The sequence below is a fragment of the Podarcis gaigeae genome (genome assembly GCF_964106915.1).
Source record: "Podarcis gaigeae genome assembly, chromosome: 9".
Taxonomy (NCBI): Eukaryota; Metazoa; Chordata; class Lepidosauria; order Squamata; family Lacertidae; genus Podarcis; species Podarcis gaigeae.
This window is the reverse complement of record NC_139685.1, coordinates 23,620,089-23,639,439: the sequence shown is the minus strand read 5'-3', so window position 1 is coordinate 23,639,439 and position 19,351 is coordinate 23,620,089. Positions and strand designations below refer to the sequence as shown.

Here is a 19,351-nt window from a genome sequence, read left to right as displayed (position 1 = left end):
CTGTACTGTTTTTAACATTGATTGGGAGCCGCCCAGAGTGGCTGGGGAAACTCAGCCAGATGGGCGGGGTATAAATAATAAATTATTATTATTATTATTACTAAAACTAAATTCAGGCCCAGTCTGCAGGTTTACAGAGCAAGAGGATGAGAAATAAAGTTCTAAATCAGCTGTGTAAATGTGCTGATTGATATTAAAAGATTAATGGAGCTAAGAAGGAAAAAACTAAAAATAATAAAATGAAGGGTCCCTGTCCCATGGAACCTTCCCTGCAAAGAAAAAAAGAAATAGTGAAATAATGGCCAGAGAGTTATGGGCAAAACCAGAGATGAGCATGACCATGAATGGCTAAAGAGAAGAGAGATGAATGAAATGATCATCAAATGCTGAAAGGAGATGCCTTTTCTACAACTGTGCTATCAGATGGCACAGAGCTTTTTTGAAAGACAGCAAACAGATATTGCATTGTTTGTACACTGGGTGAAAGAGAATCATAACAGCCTCCTCAGCATCACCGTTTTTTTTTTCCTTTTTCTTTTTACAAACTGCATGACAGCAGTCCACCACAAGATAAATAAGAGAGAGCATTTGTTCAGGCTAATTTCCAGATTGTATCCTTCTGAACTTCCATTCCATACCTGGGCGTGCCAGACGGATTAAAGATATGTAAACATCATGGCAATCTCTTTCTTGAGGCATGATGAACTGGATGTTCTGAAAATTCTTGCAGCGAATCAGCAAAGGACAACCAGTTGCTGCTGTAGCCTGCTTTTCGATAGACGAGATTTGACTGTGAAGAATCTGAAAAGGAGAAACAACTTTTTTTACTGCGCTCTGTGTGTGTGTGTGTGTGTGTGTGTGTGTGTGTTATGACACCTTGAACTCTGCCAACGAAATGTGGGGTGCAAATGTTTTAAATAAATAATAAATAAATGTTTTAAATAATCAAACAGCAACAAAACACTTGCAACTTTAAAAGAATACAACCCAGCCCACTTTGACCATGTGCATTAATGCATGCAATGTTGCAGTCTGAAAGAGGGAGCAAGGCATTGGACAATACGCTGTTGCAAAGCAGAAGAAAGACAGAGTTTTAAACCAGAACGGATGAGCTCTACATCAGCATTGTGGTGAACTCCCCATAACGAAGAGCTGAAACTTACACAGTACATTCCATTTCCAGTCTGAAGCTCCCTGTTGACCAGGTAGGGCTGGAAAAGTCCCCTGTCTGAAACCCTGCACAGTCGCTGTCGGTCTGTAGAGTAGAGGCAGCCAACATGGTGCCCCCAAATGCTGCTGGACTATAACTTCCCCAAGACCCAGCCAGCATGGAGAATGGTCAGGGATGATGAGAGTCATGGTTCAGCAACATCTAAGTGGGCATAACGTTAGCTACCCCTGGTGTAGACAATACCGAACTAGATGAACTCAGTGTAAGGCAGATTCCCATGTTCCTAGATTTTGAGCTTTCTCTGGTATATTTGCTGCCATTGCGTCAAACTCAATGGTCTGGCAGTTCCTTGTGCATACCCATTATGTTCTATGCATACATATAATCCAGTCTTTACTTAAAAGTCTGTGTACATTGCACACAGACTTTTAAAAATCAATGGAGAGGACAAATTAGTGAACTTTACGGGATGCATTCACAGATATATCCACTCCCTTTTCATTTGTTCAGCATACGTTTGTAGGGCATTTTGCAGTTATAAAAATAAAACCAGAGTTGTAGAAATTACTTTCATAGGATTCACAGAGCTGTAATATAGAAATTGCCATACCCACGTCTCTTTACGGGTGTCTGACTCATTTTCTACAAAGATCACATGAGTGGCTGTTAGATACAGTGTCCCTAATGCAGCCCTTTTGGAAGATATTCCATCAATCAAGCGGACATTTTCCACCTAAAAGAGAGAGAGAGCATAACCAAGCAGTTCAATACTTCCAATAAAATTTAAAAATAAAAAATTCTATAAAATTCTATGAAACTGGTTTTATGTTGAAAGAAACCATTCATGTTAAACATGCCAATCTTTTTCCACTGTTTAAAAGTAGTAAGATGAAAGAGACTAGAAGACATAGAACAGAATATTAATTTTACATCTGAAATTTACTTTTCGTTTATGTATTTTATTTGTTATTTGCTCATGTGGTTTTTATTAAACAATATGCAAATTAAAAATACCATCCAACATTAAAAACAAACTGACACAAAATGTATCAAACTATATATAAAACCAATTGTGGCAAGATTTATTTATTAATTGAGTCAAAGATACAAACTAGAAAGAACATAATCAAAGTAAAGTCAGTAGTTTTCAAACAAATATAAGCAATAAAATTACATGCTAAAATTGGGTGATAAAATTACATGTCTGTATACATTCAATGGCACTGAACTATGTTTTACTCAAAGTAGATCTACTGAAATTTATGTACCTAATTTAGTCAGGTTCATGATTTCCAGGGGGTCTTCTCCAAGTAAAATACCACCCATTGTTCATAATCATTTAGTCATACTCAGTGCTTTTAAAAAAATGTTTAGGGGTACTCTCATTTTCCTACTCATATTGAACTACTGCCTCTCAATGAGGCCAAACTTAGATTCACAAAATGTTTATGGGTATGTGTAACCCCTGCATACCCCCAAGGGGGGGGGGGAAGGACTGGTCATACGTAATTTTTGACTAACAGGAATGAGTGGCTGCAACATTTTGTACTTTGCAAAGTAAAATTTGTGAAAATCTCAATAAAACTATCAATAACAACTTTTGTAAAAATGGCAAGATGCAATCTGATTGGTAGAGCCTTGGTTCTGCTTGCCTCTGACTGGATCTGACATAATTCTGTGCAACGCCTTATAGCAGAAACACCCATATTTTCTAATGAACTTTTCTTTTGTTTTCCTTTTTAAATAAGTATACTAAAGATGAGTTAAAGTCATATTTGCCCCATATTTGCCCCACATATCAGGATTTCTGAAAGAGAAAAGGGGTAAAATACTTATACACAAATTCCACCTCAACCATATCACATGAGATAAAGCAGCTAAGAAATTTAACAATTATTCATAACCTAGCTACAAAGACACCTAAAGGATTATCATGTTTTTAAGAGCCTATTCAGAGCTCAAGGTAGGTGGGGATTTGAAAAAAGCTAAAATTAACTTCTGCCAAGCTAACCAAATAGATCTATGGAGTGTTTCTGTATGCTCTGTGGTTTCATTTGAGCTAAATTCTCATGACTTTATGACAGCTCATCCTTGCCCTTTTCTCTACTGAGAATCTACTTTGGTAACAAATGAGTTACGAGTGGAACTCCAGGACGTGACCCAGTTTTGGGGTTTTTTTATAGTATAATGATTCACTGACTTCTTGGCTAGTTCTTATGAGACCCACGTCTTGGCTAGTTCTTCGGTGACCTATGTCAAGAGCTGGCTGCAGAAAGCAGAAAGCTAAACCACTTTGAAGATACAGATTTTCTAGCAAGCTCTGGCCTCTGGGAACTATTTTTGTGCATCTCACATCATTCCCAGTGGAGAAACAAACTGTGCGATGTCAGCTCAAAATTCACCCTTAAAGGCAGCTTAGTGCCAGATCATCAAAGTACTTTAGGCCAATAGGAGCACTGAAAAGAACAAAGTTTGCTCTGCAATGTACATTCAATAGTGACTTAGCTGGAGACACAAACTGCACTAACTAGGAGTCTAAAGGTAAAGGGACCCCTGATCATTAGGTCTAGTCCTGGACGACTCTGGGGTTGCGGCGCTCATCTCGCTTTACTGGCTGAGGGAGCCAGCGTACAGCTTCAGGGTCATGTGGCCAGCATGACTAAGCCGCTTCTGACAAACCAGAGCAGCACACAGAAACACAGTTTACCTTCCCGCCAGAGTGGTACCTATTTATCTACTTGCATTTCATGCTTTCGAACTGCTAGGTTGGCAGGAGCAGGGACCGAGCAACGGGAGCTCACCCCGTCACGGGGATTCGAACCGCCGACCTTCTGACTGGCAAGCCCTAGGCTCTGTGGTTTAACCCACAGCGCCACCCGCGTCCCCGAACTAGGAGTCTAGTGTTAAATGAAAAAAATATTCAGTTATATATTTGCATATCCCCATAATTTTTACTAAATATACATGTTTGATAAATTAAGGGGAGACAATTTTCAGTTCAAAAAAGAAATCCAGCCAATCATTTTCAGAATGGAAGTGCCTAATCCAAGAGCACATTAGAATCAAAATAGTCACAAAACATTCAAGAGAGAATGCTTTTCAGGAGTTGCCAACAGCTAGGGGAGGTGCCATGGACCTTGCCTCTCTACAGCACCACTGCTTCCACATACTGGGTAGGGCAGAACAATTTGGTGGGAAAAGGCGGGGCAGGCACACCAGCATAGCCAATCCAGTGCTCCCACAGTAACAATCTCGCTGCCACTTTCCCCAGTATTCAATGCTGCCCCTCCTCTCCTGAAGCCATTGACATTTTACATGTATCTTACTGATTAATTAACTACTGTAAATATTTTGTTATAGATGGTGCTCAATGGTTAGGAACTGTGCAGAAACACCTACTGAAACTGGTATCAGCAACTATCAGAGAGAATACTTTGAAGGTTTGAAGTTTAAGTCACATTTATTTACTGTAGGATTAACGTGACTTAAACATCAAACCTTCAAAGTATTCTCTCCGATTGTCAAAGAAGAGATATGGACATGTGGTAGTTCACAGATTCTGGAAGTCCATCTTCGAAGAACGTGGTGGAATTTTGGAGTAATAATCTGTGAACTGCAATTGGCTTTAATTTCTGTTTTTAGAAATGTGCAATACAAGGAAGTGGTGACTTTCTGTGGGGTCAGGGCACCAAACAAGTGGGCAAAAATGGAAGAAAAGGTCTTTCACTAAATGATTCGTAAGGATATGTGAGGCAAACCACTATCACTGAAAGCTGGACTTGATATGGGGTAAGATACCACCAAAGCTGTACATTTTTAAATTGTTTTCATTTTAAGCAAGACTTTATACCAAATGATATGCCAATGCTTGGGTTGTGTCTTTTGTCTTAGATCCAACTTTTACATTATTTGTAAGCCATCTTGTTACCACATGATTGTGTGCTCAGAATTTGAGGTGTAGGGCGGGTCAGCATGTCTTGGGGGTCCCAATGGGGAGGCTCGCAGGCCAGAGGTTCCCCTTCCTATTGCAGAGGTATCAGAGATCATAGTGATGAGTGCCAAGTCCCTTGAATGATCGCCTACGCACACAAATCGCAACTGACTGAAGTATTTATTAAAAGCCATGTCTGTCCATCATGATATATTCCCCCCCCATGACCTTGGTTGCTGTAGGCTAAAAGGAGCAAAGAGGGCATTAAGCAGAACACAGTCAAGGGATTTATGGTGTCTATGGCAACCCCTTACATGATATATATAAAGTGGATCCAAATTCAACACAACACTTTTTAGAGAAAAGGGAAAGAAGGCAAAATATAGAAGTTAAAGGGAATGCAAAATTGCAAACAGATGTAAGGCACTTTCAGAGGATAAATTTAAAATCTGACCTTCTGAACAAGGCTGTTGGGAGGTCATTCAAGAAAAGGGATGTTGTATTTGGGAAAGGGATAGGCAAGACCTCAAGTTAGGCTAGCTGCAAAGCTCTTTCTAGATATGCTGAATGCACGTTAAATGCCTCTGAAGGTTTTATGGCTACAGTCAAATGGTGTTGGGTGTTCCAAGACAACATGGGTCCCTAAGTATATTTTATACTTGTTGAATGAACCTTGATTGTGGCTGTAGTTTTAAAAAGGCAGTAACTTGTTGTGTTACTGTGACAGGAGACTGCCAGTCATACAGCGGTCATACATCTGGATAACATTGCTTACAGCCAGCCAACCTTGTTTGGAAAATAGGATTATACAATTGAGGATTTACACATCTGATTAAAACAAGCACAAAACTAGCGACTTAGACTTGTGTCTTCTCCAAGTGAGAACAATGCAGATTCCTGATTAAATTCTACTCCAGGAAGAAAAAACATTAGTGCCGAGCCAGAGGGGGCGTGGGGAGAAGCATAGCTGAGAGACAGTTGGGTGTCCAAGAGGAATAGTCATGCTGTCTTTTTCCTTAGATGACCCCAAGCTCGCATCACTAGACTAACAGCAGGAAGTTATGAGACTGAATAGATGGATGATGAGAATCTTCTAGCCCCAAGTGCTAATAAGTAGGACAAAGAGCACTCTATAAACAAGGTCAGCCAGATCACACCACAAATTATCTTTCTCTCCACTTGTAGAACTGAAACACAGGAAACCAGAATCTGCCATTTAGAAAGGTTTCTGAGCTCTGAGGTACAGACACAGGGTTGCTTCCACACTGTCACTGTTTTCAGGAGGGATTCTATCACCTATCAGCAAGTTCAGGATATGCAATTAAAGACGATTCAGCACTCTTATGCAACAAATGTGCTTCACCTGACACTTCCCCCCTCCAAATCAGTCTTTTTGCAATAAGGAAAGTGATGGGGATATGCACTGGAAACTGTGCGATAACAATTGATTGAAATCCCTGTGCTTTTAATGAACAGTTTAGGAACACACTCAGGAAACTGCCTCCTATCAAGTCAAACCGTGTATCCTTCTAGCTTATTAAACGTCATCTGTACCATACACTGAAAGCAGTATTAGACCACTTTAAAGAGCCATGGCTTCCCTCAAACAATCCTGGCACCTGTATTTCATTAAGGGTCCCAAGAGCTTTTAGGATATTCCTATTCTCATCACAGGGACGCGGGTGGCGCTGTGGGTTAAACCACAGAGCCTAGGACTTGCTGATCAGAAGGTCGGAGGTTCGAATCCCCGCGACGGGGTGAGCTCCCATTGCTCGGTCCCTGCTCCTGCCAACCTAGCAGTTCCAAAGCACATCAAAGTGCAAGTAGATAAATAGGTACCGCTCTGGCGGGAAGGTAAAAGGCGTTTCCGTGCGCTGCTCTGGTTCACCAGAAGCGGCTTGGTCATGCTGGCCACATGACCCGGAAGCTGTACGCCGGCTCCCTCGGCCAATAAAGCGAGATGAGCGCCGCAACCCCAGAGTCGGCCATGACTGGACCTAATGGTCAGGGGTCCCTTTACCTATTCTCATCACAGAGCTACAATTCCCACAGTTCTACACCCTTAACAAACTACAATTTGCCATGAATCCTTTGGGGAAGCCATTAATATTTAAAGTGGCAAAATGCCTAAAATCACAAAATCAAAGAACTGTAGAGTTCAGAGGGACCACAAAGGTCATCTAGTCCAATCCCCTATGATGCAGGAACTTTTTTTGCCCAACATTGGGCTCAAACCCACAACCCTGAGATTAAGAGTCTCATGCTCTACCAACTGGGCTATCCCTTATTTAAATGTATGAGATCCTAGTTTCATCTACAAACACACTGCCAGCACATCTCCAGAGTTTCAGTGAAATTCCCAGCAACCCTACCTAAATGTCAGGGATTCATCCTGGGACCTTTATAATGCAAAGCATGTACTGTACCACTGAGCTACAATCCTTGTGCAAGGATGCAACAATGCTCTCACACAGAGAGCCAGCTGTAGCCAGCTGTTTATTTAAAATAAATACATGAGAATATTATACCGATTTATGAACTTGTCAAGACACGACACTCTGGCATCCCTTTCGAAAGAAAGTAAAATATTTGTGTCATGTCTAACTTTTACACAAGGAAACTGACACCAGAATTATATCAACATTTTAATACAGCCATGGATTAGTTTACTGTATTTTCACATCACAAAACCAGCCTGGAACTGGCACAACAGAAGAGCATATTGATTCAGTTTCCCAACATGAATCAACAATATAGTGAAGAATAACTTGTTGGTTTGATAGTCAGGGGACAAAGTTTATTTAAAAAAAAAAAAAATTTAAACTGAAGTTGCAACTACAAACCTTTCTGACCCTTGACAGCTATAATGCATGGTATGTGAGGCTACCCTTGAAGGCAGTCCAAAAGTTGCAATTAGTGCAGAATGAAGCTGTCAGAATTCAGAGCAGCTCAATAAGCCGAAATCTTCCTATACTGCCCATGTACTAACTGGCCCTTCTCATTGGCCCTGGTGTTAAAGGAAACTCACTGTGTGGTGATATTAGATAGGGCTTTCTCTGTGATGGCATCTCACTTCTAGCACTCCCCTTTAATAAATGACTGGTGCTACACCATTCACTTTTAGGCAGTAGTTAAATAGATATTAGCGTTTTGTAGGGAGTTGACCTCATGTGGAGAGTCATAAATCAGCCTGTTGTATGTGTGCCATATTGTGCTATTATATATTATTATCTGCTGTTTTATGAGCTGCACGTAAATTTTATTATTACATTTTTAGTGGGGGGGGGGGGTTGTTCAATCCTGCCCTGGGATCATTAATTGATGAAGGGTGTGCTAGACACCCAATGAATGAATGTTGCTGCTTGAGCAACATATTGTAAAGCGTGTCTACAAAAAATGTAATGTGTGAAGCACCTCTCACAGGATGCTTTACTGTGTACATAAATCCAAGATCTAACATTCTTCATGTAATATTCTTCCCAGAAAAGTTATGCTCATAAACAGGCCCATGGCAGCTCTACACATTACATGCTTCATAGTAGCCTGATGAGCTTTGAAGGGAACCTTAGAGTCAGTCCCGAATTCATATTGCACTACGTAGCCCATGAAGACCCACAGGTTGAGCTAATCTCAGCCCATTCAAGTGAGAAATGAAAAGAAAAGAAAAAAGAACATCGAAGACCTGAATATTTGTGATACAAATGTCGTTTCCCCCAGAAATAACCTAAATACTTTCAACAAAACAGAAAAAGGACTCAGTAACATGGAAAAACCAGAACTTGAGGACAACTTGGACCACCCAGGATGCTGCATTAAACAAACAGATACAACATCAAATGAATGCCTGGTGCTATTATTACAACACAGACGCTAGGGACTCATTTGGCATGTTCAGTGGAAATTAACTTAAATTGCTCTGCTGCCAATATATAGCTACAATGATATAAATGGAAGGAACAACACACTTTATGTGCCTGAAAAAAAATTGTGCAGTGTCTAAGTCCAGTGTCTTCTTCATATCTTTGGTATCAATCTGATCTTTAGCACCATTGGTTCCCTGCCCTTTAAGTTAGCACAAAGCATTTTCAAATCAGGTGGGGATCTGGTTTCGTCCCCCATCCCCCATCCCCTTTGGCTGCCATTTATGGTGAAGCCTGTTAACAGAAGATTATTTCACTCAGTAGATATTTCAGTTTTTAGCAGCTTCCCAGAGGATGTTCTTTCAAACCACACTAATGGCTCATAATCATTTACAATCAATACTTGTTTCTTACAAGTAAAGTTGCCGGACCAGGGAAAGGCTGTAGCTCAGTGGTAGGACATATGCTTTGAATGCAGGGGGTCGCAGGTTCAAGTCTCAGCATCTCTAGATAGGGCTGAGAAGGACCTCTTTATTAAACTTTGGAGAACTGCTTGTAGTCATAAGAGACAATATTGTGTTTAATGGACCCATTCCATATAGGACTACTCCCTATTTTCCAATGTCCTATGTTTTTTGGAGAGCAACAACATGAAGCAGTAGAAAAGGAGGCTGAGGCATTATTATTTATCTCTCTCTCTCTCTCTCTCTCTCTCACACACACACACACACACACACACCCCGACACAAACACAGAGTAAATAACAACTGTGGGAAAACCTGATCTAGATTTGATCTATAGCATGGTGTGGGAGCGTTAACCCTTTGGTCCACAATGGTCCTGATCCAGGTCGGTAGTCTTTCATGGTTGCCACCGGCAACACAGATATCTGGGCAAAATGTGTTTTAGACTTCTTGTCCCTGTTGCAAGCATCCTGTTGCAGCACTGCTTCCTTGGGTACCAGAGGGAAAATGCTTCAGAAATCATGCCTGTCAGCCAACCAACCAGTAAAAGAAGTAAGTGACGTGATTCAAAAAATAAGGAATGGGGCCTTGGATGCATTGCAGCAATGTTTCACAAATATGTGGATGACACCTAACTCTATTTCTCTGTAGCAACCGGGGCAGGTGTGGTGCACCTGGAGTGGTGTTTCCATGCAGTGGCGGCTGGATGAGGATTAATAAACTGAAATTGAATCCTGGCACGATAAAGGCCTTGTGGGTTAGTGACTCTCAGGTCCAGGAATTAGGTCCTCCCTCTGAAGGAGCAGTTACATAGCCTGAGGGTGTTCCTGGATTCATAGTAGTCACTGGAAGTTTTGGCAAGAAAGGAAGAATAAAGTGGAAGATGACATGAGTGGGACTATTGCCAAGCTTTTCTAAACAAACCTCAGGAGCTAGAAACTTGATTTCTTAAATGAAAGTCGAGGGACTTTGGTTGACAAAATAAACAGAAAACAGAACCTGCCAGCACACACAACCCTGTCTAAAATGACTATATCAATGCTGTTTCCCCTTCATAATCACTTTGAAAAAAGAAAAGAACAAAATCCTCCATATTCTGAGTGCTCTCAAGACTGTGTCGACTAGATATAGGCACATAATTGTTATTGTTTCTCAGATGTATTGGAATAAATGTGATAAAGGAAACCTTTTTTGTTTAAGATACAAAAAGGAGTAAAATTACAGGATCAGTGTTTTGGGTTTTTTAAAGCAGGATCAAATATCCCATTTCCTGTCTGGGAGTCAGAGGCCTAGTGATGTAAGACCAAAGAACAAGAAGCCATTATTTTGAGTCGATGGCTAATAATATACCATCAGCATTTGCAAAAACAACCCTTCAACGCCATAGATCATTCCACATCCATTCAGCCAAAAGGAATTCATTTAACTTCAGCATTCTCCTACGATTCAACGCTACCTTGATCTCATTCCTGTAGAGAAACTATGTCATATTCGGAGCCCTTTTTGTGTGTGCTGCAATCCTATTTTTCAACTGCCTGGAGAAGATCAATACGGTAGGGTCTCTTCCACCACCACCATGACCCCTTTCAGCAGATGCGGCCAGGCAGAGGCCTTCAGTTTAATTTCAAAAAAGTGAAAAAGCAGAATGAAAAGGGAGGGGGGTTGAAGGGGGAACACACCTTCCCCCCTGCTTTCAGGGATGGTTGCTGCATTATGGACGAGTTTAAAAATGCAATTATATTCTAGACAGTCTGGTAATATGCTGAGCCTAATACAAGATCTGCTTTAAACAGCCATGGCATTAAAAATTATGAAAAGCCAGGAAATGGTGAAATAGTTTTTTAATAATAATAATAAATAAATCACTTTTTTTATTTATGGGAGGTGTGTGTGTGTGTGTGTGTAAATGCACCCCAGCCTCGCCCACCCAAGGAAGAAATAAAGGGCGCTTTCAAGGATGCAAAAGGCGAGCATCCATCTCTCTCTCTCTCTTCCCAGTACTCACCTTGGGCATTCGGATGTGCTCCATGGCGACAGGATCCCTGGGGTTTCTCTCACACAACACGCCTCGCAACAGCCGAGGGGGTCACAGGGCCTAATGAAGATTTAAGCGTCGTTACCTCAACACAGAGGGAAACTGGGAGGGGGGAAGGGATGGCTGGAAAGCGGTTCCCAGAGAAGGTGCCTCTGTTTCCGATGCCGCCAGGTCAGCGCTTGGCTCCGCCTTCTGCAGCGGCTGCCATGCCGCTCGTTTCGGCTTCCGAGGCGCACAGGAGCCCGAGGCTTCCCGGCTGGAGGGAGGCCACCAGGCCCTAGAGGCTGCCGGGTTCCCGTTGGCCCCCATCTCCAACCAAAGCACAAGCGCCTCCCGTCAGGTGCTGCCCTCGTTGTTCTCGGAAGGCTGTGAAGGAAAGGCCTCGGTTTGGTGAAACGTTTCCCCACAACTCATTGTGGCCTGTTTCTTCTTCAGAAACGCGAGCGGCTGTATCTTTTATTGTTATTATTATTTTGACAAAGTAATCATGATAAATAAATAAATAATGCGCGCCTCAAACCCCCAACCCTTCCATCGTAACTATCCAACCTGCCAAAATTTTCAACGCCTTTTTTGCTATGGTTTTACCCCTTTCCGTTTTGACAAATCCTGCAAATACATTTGGTCGTTTGACAATTGTCAATTTCAAAATCTGAAAAACTAAATAATTTTTTTTAAAGTATTCTACAAATACTTTCCATGTCTCCTCAAAATCAACCCTCCCGCATAATTCCCCATCTTAATAGCATGCCAGTTTATCATCAATAGCTATATCCCACACCTCTTCCATTTTATGTTTGGCGACCACATCTTAAATCTGCTCTCTCTCGAAGGAAGAGCTTCACATATTAAGTTGCAGCCTGCCAAACAGTTGTGAAAACGTGGCACCCAAACCCAGGCCATGAGCGTAACCAGGATTTTTGTTTGGAGGGAGGGCAGAACCTCAGTTTTTTATTGATTTTTATTGGTTTTTACTGCCCCCATAACCCAGGCTGGAGCATAAGTTAAGAATCCTGCCGCTTTTAGAGTGACCAGATGCAAAAGGGGCAGTTTTTCCTCTTGCTTGCATGTTAACAAGCTGCCCCTGTGAAAACCACCTCCTCTTCTGTGTTACTGATAGTCGTTACAAGTAAATTCCTAAGATTGCTGTCCATGTGTTATTTCAGATCTCTCAAAGCGCAACTGCAGGTGTCTGAAGTGTACAAAGGGAAAAGAATGGTGCGTATGTGTTAAAGTTTGCTACATGCAGCAGTTTCAATACATCTCAGTATCTCATGTTGTTTTTATGTAATGAACTAGTCAGGGGGGGGTTCTGCAGGGGGTAGGGTAAAGGCATGAAAACAATGCAGAAAACATTTCCTCTGTCATTGGAAGTGGTGCTCTTTCGTTTGTGTTTTCACTACAGTTAACCATAACCAATGCGAACATGACTATCAATATAACTGGTTGATAATCTTGACATTTTCAGTTTTCATAGTTCTGCAGTTCAACACATTTTTTATGTTTTTCAATTAGTTCAAATAAAAAACTTTTCAGCAGAATCCCCTTTGATTTAAATGGAAGCACAATTAATCCAGCTGCAATTTTTATAAAAAGCCATGGCAATTCTAAGAACTGCAGCTATGTAGGATTGTTGACATAGCAGTTTCTGCCTATGAAGCAAGGATTTCTTGCAACCACAAAATGGTTAATTCTAACACTAGAACTTATACTTTGGTGGTATTAGTATGAAACTACATACTGCAGCTAATCCCCCCTCAAAACCCAAAGATTCCATTTTGTTTATGGTTTATCCCTTTAAATCCTAATCTACAAGTGTAACCAAGCTATAAGCACATGGAGCTGAATTTGCTTTCACTCTTCCATAAAACATAACTTTAATCTGCAGTCAATCAACAGTTCAAAAAGGTGTCTGAGACTACTTCATGTTTTAAGACATTCCCCAAAATTACTAACTTTTAATGAATTGTTCAATAGTGCTCCAAATTAGATTTTTCTATATTATGAATTATATTTACACTCTTGTCTCCCTCTCCTCCCTCTGCTGCTTTCCTGTTGTTGTCCTTAGATTGTAATGGTAAACTCCTTGGAGACAGGGAGCTTGCATATGGAACTTTAAGTCACACTGCTAGCAGTGAATAAATATTAACAACAACAATTTAATCCTTTAGTATTTCACCCTGATTCTCCTGGAAAACGTTTGACTTCATAAAAAGCAAGCTAATGAAAAGTTGCCCTTTTAATTATTTCCAAACCTTATAACTGCTGAACAATTGTTGCACAAATTGCAACGTGACAACGCTGAACGCATGACACTTGTTTAATAGTAAAAGGAGTTAACTGGCTTTCAGTTCAACATGATTACTGGCCTGGCTTTTCTTTTTTTTTTCAATATCCCTCAGAGCTGCCAAGTGTTCCAGAGGACTAAAAGGCAACATGCCAGAGCTCTGCAGGGGAAGTGTGCAAGAGGACAAGTGCAGGACACAAACGTCTAGGTACAAAGCATTCATCCTGACTGCTCTGCTACCCGAAATTGCAACTTTTCAGATGTTGTTGGACTAACTCCTATAATCGCGTACCATTGGCTATGTTGAGGGGAGCTGATGGTAGCTGGAAACCAACAGCATCTGGAAGGCCACAGGTTTCCTAACCCATATTTTAAGACCTAAGCATCTGGAACCCATGGTACTTGAGGCCTCTCATATTCGCCTGCCCAGTAATTCAGATCTTCTTTAGAAACCCTGCTCAGTGTGCCCACAAATAATGTGCCACTGTCAACCCGTAATACTTTGGATTTAAATTGATTCTAATGTTTATGTCTTTTTTTTAATCTATTTGTTGTTTGACAGTTAGTGGCTCAGTCAGTAGAGCACAAGACTCTTAATCTCAGGGTTGTGGGTTCAAGTCCTAGAATGCAAAAGATTCCAGTTCTGTAATTCTATGAAAGAGACCCTTGGATTCTAAGGGATGAAGAGTGGTCTAGAAATACAATTAGTCAGTCGATCAAAATAAATAAGTGACAGTACCGAGCAGCAGCATCTTAGTTATGAAGTTTCAGCTTTAGAACTTTCTTTTAAATTAAGCAGTCCCACATCCTCACTACTTTTAGGTGACCTTTTAAACTCTCTCTAGCATTTAATGAAAATTGATTTTGCTGTTGTTGCAGTCTGAGGCTGCGGTTCTAAACATATTTAATAGGGAATAATGAGCCCCACTGAACACAGCAGGACTCACTTCTGAATAAACACAGATGTATCTAGCAAGCATTGTCCGACACTTTCCAGTGCATTTTCGCATCACTTTCCTTAGTTGGAAGGAGTCTGAGCTTTTGGGGGAAGCAGTTACAAATCAGCTTTAAAGAGTTACAAATCAGCTTTAATTGTGCAGCCTTAATTTGCCAATATGGGATCGACTCCCACTCGAAAATAGTGACAGTCTGGGATCCCTCTTTGACTGAAAGGCAAACTTGAACTATTTTAATAAATAATGGATAGATAATTACACAACTGAGACTTAATCTGTCCTTTGAGGAAGCCCTGGGGATTGGTTCTATGAGGATTTCTGACAAAATTCTCAGAGCTTCTAACCAAACTGAACTTTTTCAAGATACTTCTTGGGAAGCTATGGCAGTTCCACCAATGCAAAATTACGTAATATGGAGCAGTAGTCAATTAAGTTTTACTCAAAGTAGATCCATTGAAATTAACGTGCCTAACTTAGTCATGTTCATTAATTTCAGTAGGCCTTTGCTGAGTAAAACTTAGTTGAATACTAACCATAGATTTTTAGTGTAGGCATTCTTTAAGATGAAGGCCATAAGGTGGATCTAAGATATATATTTTTATGTGTATCCTGCCCTTTCTTTAAGACATCGTAGATGGTTTCCTCACACACACACATTTTGTCCACAACAGCCCTGTAATGTGGCTGAAAGGTAGCGACTAGCCTAAGAGTCAAATGACTGATATGCTTCCTTTATTGGATCTGTTTCCAGGCTCAAGCTCAGCAGCTTCCAAGAAATGTGACTTTGTAGATCACGTTTCTTTGATGTTTCTTCGTCATGGTGTACTTGACTTGAATACAAAAACTTTTCCCCTAGTTGGGTCTATCTAAAAGTGGCACATGATACGTTGATCCCGAGGTAAGATGTTTTTTTCTCATTTCATGTAGGTCAGTTTTTCTCAAAACGTGCAACCTTTAACTCTGCTACACGGTGTTTAGTTTAACATTTAACATGCACTTTCAGAATTATTCATTGCTGTTTTCACCATGGTTAAAAGAAAAAGAAAGTGAAATGAAGGAAACCAGTTGGCACCAAAATGGAAAACTGTTCCTATCTGTGTGACAGAAAACTATCATCATGTTTGGCTAAATTAATAATATTGTTGCATTTGACAAGATTCCAGAGCAAATGGGAATTTTATGGCAATCATTGATAATTAATTGTTTGTGCTAGGTGTACGTGGCCCTTTAGCGAATTACTCTGTAGTCGTATTCTGCGGTATTTTATTATACTGGAGTAATATTTATTTCTGACGTATTTTAGTATCTGAAGAAGTGTGCATGCACACGAAAGCTCATACCAAGAACTGACTTAGTTGGTCTTTAAGGTGCTACTGGAAGGATTTTTTTTTTGTTTTGACTATGGCAGACCAACACGGCTACCTATCTGTAACTGACGTATTTTAGATTATTGTTTTAATGATTGATTGCCACCCTGTGCTCTAGAAGAAAGGATGGGGTAAAAAAGAAAAAGAGCCTTCCCAACTTTAAATATGATTGGCAAAGTGCTAGAGAGTGAGAACTATTTCTCAGTATTTATCTACTTTCTTATTGCATTTATAGCCCACCTTTTTCTGCAAGGGACGCAGGTGGCGCTGTGGGTTAAAGCCTCAGCGCCTAGGACTTGCCGATCGAAAGGTCGGCGGTTCGAATCCCTGCGGCGGGGTGCGCTCCCGCTGCTCGGTCCCAGCGCCTGCCAACCTAGCAGTTCGAAAGCACCTCCGGGTGCAAGTAGATAAATAGGGACCGCTTACTAGCGGGAAGGTAAACGGCGTTTCCGTGTGCGGCTCTGGCTCACCAGAGCAGCGATGTCACGCTGGCCACGTGACCCGGAAGTGTCTCCGGACAGCGCTGGCCCCTGGCCTCTTAAGTGAGATGGGCGCACAACCCCAGAGTCTGTCAAGACTGGCCCGTACGGGCAGGGGTACCTTTACCTTTACCTTTTTCTGCAAGGAGCTCAAGGTGGTGTACATTGTTCTTGCCCCCCTCATTTAATTCCCACAACAGCACTGTGAGGTAGCTAACAACAACAACAAATATTTATACCCTGCCCATAGAGGCAGTGACTGGTCCAGGATCACCCAGAGATTTGAAGCCTGGGCTTCCAGGGCCTAGTCCGGAACTCTAACCACTATGCAACACTGGTATTAAAGAAGTTAATTGACTACCAGTTAGTTTCCTGGACCAATTTAGAGTGCTGATTTGACCAATAAAGACTTAAGCATCTCATAACCCCAGTACCTCAAGGACTGCTTCTCCTCATAGGAATTGAAGCGGACCCTGCAATCAAGCCTTTCTTTATGTGCCTCATCCCCGGGAATCCCAGTGAGTGGCAACACAAAAAAGGCGTTTTCAGTGGTAGCTTCCCATTTGTGGAATGCTCTTCCTGGGGAGGCATACCTGACACCATTGTTTGATATATTCGGGCACCAGATGTAAGCAGATTGAAATGCTACATTAAAAAACATGTTGTTTAGGGTTGCCATATTTCAAACAGTGAAAATCGGGACGGAAAAGTTTTTTTGGCAAGGTTTTTGAGCTTTTTTTAGTTTTGCCAAAAGTTGTTACTGTTTTTGAACTATTTTAATGAAATGGCACTGCCAACATGGGTTGTCAAATTTTTCCAGACATTTGACCAATTTCCGCTCAGACACTGCTGCCAAATTCTGTATTCAGGATGTATGGCAACCCATTGTTAATAGTAGGGTTATAGAAATTAATAAATGGTAGGATTTTGGTTATTTGTAGTATGAAGGGGGAATGCAAGTTGCAAAGGAATTCCTGTGCTGGCTTATGCCAACCAGCCTGGCTGGCTGGGGGAAGAGCAGGCTTGGTTGTTGTTGTTTAGTCCTGTCCGACTCTTCCTGACCCCATGGACCAGAGCACACCAGGCATTCCTGTCTTCCACTGCCTCCCGCAGTTTGGTCAAACTCATGTTAGTAGTTTCAAGAACAGGCCTGTTAACAGCAAGCCTGTTAGCATTACAAAAAGGTCTTGATGAGCCACAGAAGGATCCTTTGGCCTGGGGAGTCAGAAGTCACAAAGGTTGCTGTGGTAACTATGTTTGAGGGGACAGGAAAAGGGGAGTGTTGAAGCAGGGGCTTCCGGGCAGAAGGAAGAGGAAGTAAGGTTGAGATCCATCTTGGCAGGGAAGGAGAAAAGGTTGCCTGCAATGCTGTGGGCCATGCTGTAAGATCTGGACTCCCTCCATGCAGACTGAAGGTTTAAATAGGTGAAGAAACCATATTTCTTAAAGCATGACCATCTCTGCCGTGTCTTCTATTATCCAAAGGGATACAGACCCTGTATGTGTGCCTGTTACCCCTCACGCTCTTGCCACTGTTTGGCAGAGAGAGGGGCAGCCACTGGGCTTTTGTAACAGTATTATGAACAGGACATTTAAAAATGAAATAAAATTAGTTCAGTGGCAGGAATCCTAAGTAAATGGAATTATTTTAGAAACCCCTGGGGGAAAGAGGTAAAATCAGGCCCCACATGTCACATTTTTGGAATTAAAATGGACTGTCATTGTAAGAGGGTTAGAATAATTCTTGGCTCACCCCAGCAAGCCTTGTGATTCTCCTAGACGGTTTGGGACTGCTCATCTTGGCATCACCCACTGGTGTTAAGATCGCCATGCTAACTTCTTAAAAGTTCTGTCAGCCACATCTACTCAAATGGGCTGATGAAGGAGTGTTAATCTTCTAAATACAGAGAAGCACTTGAGATTTCCAAGAATACAGCTGATTAATCAAAGATCATAGGCAAAAGAAAGAGAGAACCTTACACAGAACAAGTGAGAAAATTTCAATCTTTATTCCCAAAACTACTCCACTTCTTCAGCCGAGAAGAGAAGGAAGTTGAAGATGGATGGGGGGGGGTCAGATCATTCCCTGCATGTTTGAATGCAGAGATACAATTCATTTTCCTTTAATGTCAACCAAAATTTCAGAGATATGGTGGGAAGGAGACAGCTACTGAAATTAGGATAGCTTGATCTAGGTGCAAAGCTCACTCCCAACATAGATTTGCTGAGCAGCAATGCCTCACAGCATCATGGCTCTGCTATGAAGGGAAATGAAGTGCTGAAAAATACATGTCAAACCAAAGGTGTTAGCAAATACTATTTCTAATTTAGAACACTGGTATGCAGCTTAGACAATTCGCATCCCTTCAGAAATGCAGAGCCCTTTATGTCCTATAGTTTGACTAATTAGATGTTTCAAACTTCTGTTTTATCTCCTTCCGTACCAGTCTTGATGTGCAATTTCATCAGTAAAAAGTGGTATCAAGAGTACCTGGCAGAATAAATTTGAAAATGGTGGATTGTAACTCATCTGCACTATACTCAGGGGCGTACGAGAGGGGGCAGCGGCGAAGGGGGTGGGCTGCCACTGACTATACTTTCCAAACAGTATCTTACCACTTTAAACAGCCATGGCTCCCACCAAGGAATCCTGGGAACTGTAGTTTGTCACGGATGCTGAGAGTTGTTAGGGGATCCTCTATCCCCATCACAGAATTACAATTCCCAGAGTGTTTTTTCCAATCAATTCTTCTTAGGAACTCTGGGAATTTTAGCTTTTTGAGGGAAATAGGGGTCTCCCA

The 19,351-nt window shown here is 41.4% G+C and overlaps 1 protein-coding gene and 1 long non-coding RNA gene across 5 annotated transcripts in view; one reads left to right on the top strand and one right to left on the bottom strand.

Annotated features, from left to right (window-relative positions):
* MTMR7 (myotubularin related protein 7) overlaps window positions 1-11,771 on the bottom strand; it is a 38,007-nt gene extending 26,236 nt beyond the window's left edge. The window contains exons 1-3 of one of the 4 annotated variants that reach the window (XM_083755704.1): window positions 11,432-11,771; window positions 1,782-1,904; window positions 639-801 (exon numbers count right to left, since the gene is read on the bottom strand). In XM_083755704.1, coding sequence (XP_083611830.1) covers window positions 639-801; window positions 1,782-1,904; window positions 11,432-11,455 — 310 coding nt within the window. In that variant the 5' untranslated portion in view covers window positions 11,456-11,771. Of the gene's footprint in view, window positions 1-638; window positions 802-1,781; window positions 1,905-2,823; window positions 2,971-10,882; window positions 11,017-11,431 lie in introns of those variants that run through there. The other 3 variants (XM_083755703.1, XM_083755705.1, XM_083755702.1) reach the window with 3 other exon arrangements.
* A 32-nt stretch (window positions 11,772-11,803) lies between these two features.
* LOC310852542 lies at window positions 11,804-19,082 on the top strand. The gene is made up of 4 exons (XR_014568238.1): window positions 11,804-11,910; window positions 12,628-12,679; window positions 15,456-15,602; window positions 17,009-19,082. It is a non-coding gene; the product is annotated as an uncharacterized lncRNA (long non-coding RNA).
* The last annotated feature ends 269 nt before the right edge of the window (window positions 19,083-19,351 follow it).